The following is a 7,778-nucleotide window of genomic DNA, read 5'->3' on the forward strand; positions in this document are numbered from 1 at the left end:
TTTGGGGGTTACAAACATATTTTAGTGAATTCTCAAATACAAAATCTATGAATAACAATCAAGTATACCTTCATTTGGCATGTTAAGTACCCCAGGTTCCCACATTATCTGAGGGAGGGCAGCATATGAAACTTATTTAGACCTCTTTTTAAACATTTAATGTAATTTAATCTATTTGAGACATGGTGTCTGTCACCCAGGCTGGAGTATAGTGGTGCGATCTTAGCTCAGTGCAACCTCTGCCTCCCAGGCTCAAGCAATTCTTATGCCTCAGCCACCCGAGTAGTTAGTATTACAGGCATGTGCCAACACACCCTGTGAATTTTTATATTTTTAGTAGAGATAGGGTTTTACCATGTTGGCCAGGCTGGTCTTGAACTCCTGGCTTCAAGTGATCCGCCTGCCTTGGCCTCCCAAAGTGCTGAGATTACAAGTGTGAGCCACTGAGCCCCACCTAGAACTCTTACAGAGAATGAAGAATGCGTTTTGATTTTCTTTTTTGCATATCCAAGACATGGCACTCAAGTTTCTGAATTGGCCTTACTATTAGGTTGGTGCAAAAGTAATTGTGGCTTTTGCCATTAAAAATTAAAAATGGCAAAAACCGCGATTAGCTTTGCACCAACCTAATATTTAGGAAAATGGAATGAGTTCCGCGAGGGTGGGGATTTGTGTCTTTTTCATGCATGCTGTCTGCAGTCAGCAGCTAGGACAGTGGTGCACACACAGCAGGTGCTCAACCCGTCGGTGTTTGTTGGGTAAATCAAGGAATGAAAATTACATTCAAGCCAATACACATGATTAAACTACTGTTGTATCATTGGGCTGCAACGGTTACAATTCCACAAACTATGTAACTGGACATATGTGAAGGTGGTAAATCCCTCCATTTTATAGGTCTTTGGGAAGTTCTGGGGCCAGGAAATCTGAATTCGATGATAGGACTTTCTAAACTGAACTCAGGACAGAGCATAGATGGTCTGAGTGAATGCCCTGTGTGACAGGTGCCTTCCTGCAGGTAGGAACACTTCCTCTGCAGTCACAGGGAGAAGAAAACATCAGGAGCTGGATGTGATTTCACATCTGCACCAAGAAACATGCTGATTTCACTGGGGAGGTGGCAGTCCCAGGTGAAGGCTGGCTAGGTCATAATTGACATCTCCTCCCTGTCTCTGCTCTCAGACATGGAGTTGATGATGCTTTTTAAATACTTTATGAATTCCATCCGGATCTCCTCAGGGTCATCTTCCAGGTTCGAGTGCACCAGCTTCAGCTTGTTCAAGGGTGGCGCTTGAAAATGAAGATAAGGTTAATTAGTCAAGGAGTTTCAATGAGGGGCCCTTTCTAGCTCCCAGTGAAACTTCTAGAAGAAATTTAACTTTCTGAAGTTCACAAATCAAGTTGTCTTCCTTGACACCAGAGAACAGAGAAAGGGTTTGCTATATTGCCACCTGGCAACAGGATGAAAACCTTACAAACCACTTTCCAGGTCTTCTGTTCTTATAGATTCTCTATTATTCTCATTTTGTTTCTGAGTATTTTCTGACTTCTTTTTCAGGATTACTGTGTCACCCTTGGGATGTGTGTTATGTGAATTGGAGGTTTTTCTCCAGAAAAGTTCTTTCAGAAAGAGTGCCACCCCAGTCATACCCAAGAATAGGGACAAGCAGGATTTTCCCACTCTGTATTCTGGTTTTTTTTTTTTTTGAGACAGAGTTTCACTCTTGTTGTCCAGAGTGGAATGGAGTGCAATGGCACAATCTCAGCTCACTGCAACCTCCACCTCCCAGGTACAAGTGATTCTCCTGCCTCAGTCTCCTGAGTAGCTGGGATTACAGGCGTGCACCACCACCCCCAGCTAATTTTTGTATTTTTAGTAGAGGTGGGGTTTCACCATGTTGGCCAGGCTGGTCTAGAACTCCTGACCTCAAGAGATCCGCCCGCCTCGGCCTCCCAAAGTGTTGGGATTATAGGCATGAGCCACTGCGCCTGGCCTTTCATTTATTTATTTATTTTTTGAGATGGTGTCTCATCCTGTCACCCAAGCTGGAGTGCAGCGGTGAGATCACTGCAACCTCTGCCTCCCGGGCTCAAGGAATTCTCCTGCCTTAGCCCCTGAGTAGCTGGGACTACCGGCGCCTGTCATCATGCCTGGCTAATTTTTGTATTTTTAGTAGAGACAGGGTGGACTCACATGGAGCGGGCAACAATTGCCTAGGGTACAGAAGGTGCTCAGTAACTGGACAGAGCTGCTGGTTTGTAGGACGTGGGGCAATATGTAGGTGTCCAAAACATTCAAGACAAAAGAGGAAGAGAAATTCCAGTTTCCTTACACAAAGACAGGCTTCCTTTATCATCTCCAGAGCCTGGTTTGTGGTGTGCAATTAGCATACACTGTGTGTCCTGTAAGGACTGCTGTTGGACAAAGCAGGAATACCACATCTCCATTTCCTTCCGGTGGCTTGGGATGTCAGCATTGAAGATGATCACCACTCCATGAGCATCCTTCATCAGGGCTGGCCAGCAGGACTCAAACCTGGGAGGAAGAAAAGGAACAAGAGGGAAAGTCAGGTCATTCTGGTTTCTAACTGTGGACTTTAAAAAGAATATCTTAGTATTAAAAGTTGGTCTATAACAGCCTGGGCGTGGTGGCTCACTCCTGTAAGCCCAGCACTTTGGGAGGCTGAGGCGGGTGGGTCACGATGTCAGGAGATCGAGACCATCCTGGCTAACACGGTGAAACTCCATCCCTACTAAAAATACAAAAAAGTTAGCCGAGCGTGGTGGTGGGCTCTTGTAGTCCCAGCTACTCGGGAGCCTGAGGCAGGAGAATGGCATGAACCCGGGAGGCAGAGCTTGCAGCAAGCTGAGTTTGCACTACTGCACTCCAGCCTGGGTGACACAGCGAGACTCCATCCCAAAACAACAACAACAACAAAAAAGAAACAGTTGGTTGATGACTTTTTTTTTTTTTTTTTTAAAGAGACAGGGTCTTGCTCTACTTTTTGTTGCCAACAGCAACAAAAGTAGGAGGTGGGTGATGGCTGGGCAGTCTTTTAAAATTGTGCAGTTGTGGGATCATAGCTCACTGCAGTCTCCAACGTGGGCCCGAGCGATCCTTCCGCCTCAGCCTCCTGAGTAGCTAGGACTACAGGTGTGCACCACATCAGGCCAATTTTAGTTTTTTTAAAGGTTGATGATTTCTTCATTTAAAAAAAAATTGTTTTTTTTTTTTTTTTTTTTTTTTTTTTTTTTTTTTTTTTTTGAGACGGAGTCTCGCTCTGCCACCCAGGCTGGAGTGCAATGGCCGGATCTCAGCTCACTGCAAGCTCCGCCTCCCGGGTTCACGCCATTCTCCTGCCTTAGCCTCCCGAGTAGTTGGGACTACAGGCGCCCGCCACCTCGCCCGGCTAATTTTTTGTATTTTTAGTAGAGACGGGGTTTCACCGTGTTAGCCAGGATGGTCTCGATCTCCTGACCTTGTGATCCGCCCGTCTCGGCCTCCCAAAGTGCTGGGATTACAGGCTTGAGCCACCGCGCCCGGCCTGTTATTATTTTTTGAGGTAAGAGTCTGGCTCTGTTGCCCAAGCTGGAGTGCAGTAGCAACGTCTACCTCCCAGGTTCAAGTGATTCTCCTGCCTCAGTCTCCTGATGTGGCTGGGATTATTGGTGCACACCACCATACTGGGCTAAGTTTTGTATTTTTAGGAGACGGGGTTTTGCTATGTTGGCCGGGCTGGTCTCAAACTCCTGAGCTCTGGTGATCTGCCTGCCTCGGCCTCCCAAAGCAGTGGATTACAGGCGTAAGCCACGGTGCCTGGCCCCTATTTTTTTTTTTAAAAGATGAGGTTTCATCATGTTGGGCAGGCTGGTCTTGAACTCCTGACCTTAGGTGATCTGCCTGCCTCGGCCTCCCAAAGTACTGGGATTACAGGCGTCAGCCACTGTGCCTGGCCAAGGTTGATGACTTCTAACTGCATCATAACCTAATCACTGAAGTGTATAAAGCAATGCATGTCAGCAAATAATTTGTCAAGCTCCTCATATGTGCCAGGAAACATGCTAGGCCCAACTTCATGGTGCCTGATGGGCAGCTGATTTTTTTTGTTTGGTTTTGTTTTTTGAGACGGAGTCCAGCTCTGTCACCCAGGCTGGAGTACAATGGTGCGATCTCCGCTCACTGCAACCTCCGCCTCCGGGTTCAAGCAGTTCTCCTGCCTCAGCCTCCCAAGTAGCTGGGATTACATGTGGCCGCCACCACACCGGGCTAATTTTTCGTATTTTTAGTAGAGATGCAGTTTCACCATGTTGGCCAGGCTGCTCTTGAACTCTTCTCCTCAGATGATCCACCCCCCTTGGCCTCCCAAAGTGCTGGAACTACAGGTGTGAGCCACCACCCCTGGCCTGGGCAGCTGATTTTTAAACCATTTGATGAAGTGACTTTCTTTAAAGGAAACATACTTAGCATCACCACCACAGTCCCATAGCTCGAATTCACAGCCTGTGCCTTTGTTGTTGCTGGTAACGTGCGGGTTCTCAAATTCCAGGATCCTAAAAGGAAAAAGAAGAGCAGTAGGCTGGGTGCGGTGGCTCATGCCTGTAATCTCAGCACTCTGAGAGGCTGAGGCAGGCAGATCACTTGAGGTTAGGAGTTCGAGACCAGCCTGGACAACATGGTGAAACCCTCGCTATGCTAAAAATAAAAGAATTAGCCGGGCATGATGGTGGGCACCTGTAATCCCAGCTATTGGGGAGGCTGAGGCAGGAGAATCGCTTGAACCTGGGAGGTGGAGGTTGCAGTGAGCCGAGATTGTGCCACTGCACTCCAGCCTGGGAGACAGGACGAAGAAGAAGAGCAGCAGTAGCACCAATAATGAAGCTGCATTACACTTTTGGAATGCCAACAGCAACAAAAGTAGGAGGTGGGTGATGGCTGGGCAGTCTTTTTAGATTGTTTTATTATTAAATTTTTTTTTTGAGACAGGGTCTCACTCTGTCACCCAGGCTGGAGTGCAGTGGCACGATCATAGCTCACTGCAGCCTCCAACTCCTGGCCTTAAGCAATCCTGCTGCTTCAGCCTACTGTGTAGCTGAGACTACAGACACATGCCAACTTACCTGGCTAATGTTTTATTTTTAGTTGAGATGGGGTCTCCCTATATTGCCCAGGGCTCAGGCGATCCTCCCACTTTGACCTCCGAGAGCGCTGGGATTAGAGGCATGAGCCTCCCTGCCCAGCCAGTTGGGCACTCTTGTGGACACAGATTTGTCAGGGCTCACCTCACTCCTTGGGTTGGGCTGTATTCAGTGATGTCAGAAGATTCTGTCAGAAAGTTGGCCAAAACAGTTTTTCCACTCTGTGAAAATGAGTGCAAATAAAGGTCTTTGTTGAAAGGCAGAAAAGGAAACCGAAAAAATCACCCCAAGAGGTGGCCTGGAAGCTGGTGCGGTGCAGTATAGGTCATTGGCACCCTGAGATCACTGGGGTGGTTATGACCACACTGTCTTGCTCTAGTGCAGTGGGCACAGCCTGGTCTGGGGCCCAGGGAGCATGGGATTAAGTTCTTTTTTTTTTTGAGACAGAGTTTCACTCTTGTTGCCCAGGCTGTGATCTGGGCTCACTGAAACCCCCAGGTTCAAATGATTCTCCTGCCTCAGCCTCCCAAGTATTTGGGATTACAGGCGCCCACCACCACACCCAGCTAACTTTTGTATTTATTAGTTGGGCTGGTCTCGAACTCCTGATCTCAGGTGATCCACCCGCCTGGGCCTCCCAGAGTGCTGGGTTTACAGGGATGAGAAACTGCGCCTGGCCAAGGAGTTCTTTTAGGTCACAGAGAGGATCAAAGTCAGCCTGGGGACTCATGGCTAGCTGTCTTATAATCTCACATGGAGCAGTCTGTCCATCTGGATTATATGAGTAATACACATTGCTTTTTTTTTTTTTTTTTTTTTGAGACAAGGTATTGCTCTGTTGCCCAGGCTGGAGTGCAGCAACATGATCACAGCTCACTGCAGCCTTGATCTGTAGGGCTCCAGTGATCCTCTCGCCTCAGCCTCCTGAGTAGCTGGGACTACAGATGTGCACCACCATGCCCAGCTAATTTTTGTATTGTTTGTAGAGATGGGGTTTCCCTATGTTGCCCAGGCTGGTCTCGCATGCCTGGGCTCAAGTGATCTCCCCACCTCAGCCTCCCAAAGTGCTGGCAGGTGTTAGCCACTGCGCCTGGCCTAAGACTTCTATCAGTTTTATTTATTTTTTTAGATGTAGTTTCGCTCTTGTTGCCCAGGCTGGAGTGCAATGGCGCGATCTTGGCTTACTGCAACCCCGCCTCCGGATTCAAGTGATTCTCCTGCCTCAGACTCACGAGTAGCTGGGATTACAGGCATGCGCCACCATGCCCAGCTAATTTTTGTATTTTTAGTACAGATGGGGTTTCACCATGTTAGTCAGGCTGGTCTCGAACTCCTGACCTCAGGTGATCCACCTGTTTGGCCTCCCAAAGTGCTGGGATTACAGGCGTGAGCCACCGTGCCTGGCCAGTTTTTTGTTTTTGGTTTTGTTTTGTTTTGTTTTTTAACGCATTTAGCTTTAGTTCATCTGAGCTTTATTTCTGTGGATGATGTGAAGTTTACATGTAGATGTGATCTGATCCCCACTACCACACCCCCAACAAACACATTAATAGCCAGTGGTTCCAGGACCATATAGTAAAACGCCCAGGCCTCGAGCAGTGACTCACACCTGTAATCCCAGAACTTTGAGAGGCTGAGGCAGGAGGCCTTTTGAGCCCAAGAGTTGGAGACCAGCCTAGGTGCTAAGCAACATAGCAAGATCTTGTCTCTACAAATAATTAACAAATTAAGGCCAGGCGTGGTGGCTCATTCCTTTAATCCCAGCACTTTGGGAGGCCGAGGCGGGCGGATCACTTGAGGTCAGGTGTTAGAGACCAGCCTGGCCAACAAGGTGAAAACGCATCTCTACAAAAAATACAAAACTTAGCCAGGGGTGATGGTGTGGGCCTGTAATCTCAGCTACTCAGGAGGCTGAGGCAGGAGAATCGCTTGAAACCGGGAGGCGGAGTTTGCAGTGAGCCAAGATCATGCCACTGCACTCCAGCCTGGGTGACAGGGCGAGACTAGTCGGGCGTGGTGGTGCACGCCTGTAGTCCCAGGTACTCAGGAGGCTGAGGCAGGAGGACTACTTGAGCCCAGGGAAGTCGAGGTTGCAGTGAGCTATGATCACACCACTGCCCTCCAGCCTGGACGACAGGGCGAGAACCTGTCTCAAACAAAAGTCCAGACCCACAGACGCATTCATCAGGTGGATCCCGGAGGCAAGAGAAAGAGTCACGAAATCTAGGCTGTGGTTCCAGTGACGCCACTCAGTACCTTGGGCCTTCGGGGCTCATTAACACCGGGCTCGCCTCCACTACCTCCTCCGGGCAGTCGTTGGAATCAAGGTCTGAAAGCACGGAGTTCGCGGAAAGGGCAGGGGCGCCAGCCGGGATGGGCGCGGTGGGCCCGGGTTCCCGCCTCCTGGAGCAAGCCACAGACCAGACGGGTGGGGACCTGCGCTCGCTCAGGCCCCGAGGCCTGCTCCCCGCTCCCTCTGCCGCGCCGGGCTGGGACTCACCTCGCAAGGCCCCACGAAGAGGATCTTGGCCTTCAGCATCGTTGTCCGCCGCGGCGTAGCAGGCCGGAGCCCACCGTAGCCGGCGCGTTAGGGCAGAGAGCTCCCGGGCCGCTTTCGTTTCCATGGCGACGGCGAGCGCCCC

The 7,778-nt window shown here is 49.4% G+C and overlaps 1 protein-coding gene across 3 annotated transcripts; it reads right to left on the minus strand.

Moving 5' to 3' along the window:
- On the minus strand, window positions 1-7,778 carry IFT22 (intraflagellar transport 22). 3 transcript variants are annotated; one of them, NM_001194410.2, is given in 5 exon segments: window positions 1-1,290; window positions 2,334-2,536; window positions 4,462-4,551; window positions 5,281-5,357; window positions 7,637-7,772. In NM_001194410.2, coding segments are annotated over 5 exon segments (558 nt in total). In that variant the 5' UTR covers window positions 7,676-7,772; the 3' UTR covers window positions 1-1,141.

The sequence above is a fragment of the Macaca mulatta genome, chromosome 3 (genome assembly GCF_049350105.2).
Source record: "Macaca mulatta isolate MMU2019108-1 chromosome 3, T2T-MMU8v2.0, whole genome shotgun sequence".
In the NCBI taxonomy this organism is placed as follows: Eukaryota; Metazoa; Chordata; class Mammalia; order Primates; family Cercopithecidae; genus Macaca; species Macaca mulatta.

Coding starts and splice junctions, on each gene's coding strand:
- IFT22 (XM_001108327.5), bottom strand. CDS start 7,675: ATGCTGAAGGCCAAGATCCTCTTCGTGGGGCCTTGCGAG. Junction 2,537..5,280: donor AGCCCAACCCAAGGAGTGAG/GTGAGCCCTGAC, acceptor TCTTCCTCCCAG/GTTTGAGTCCTGCTGGCCAG. Junction 1,291..2,333: donor TAAAGGAAGCCTGTCTTTGT/GTAAGGAAACTG, acceptor TTCATTTTCAAG/CGCCACCCTTGAACAAGCTG.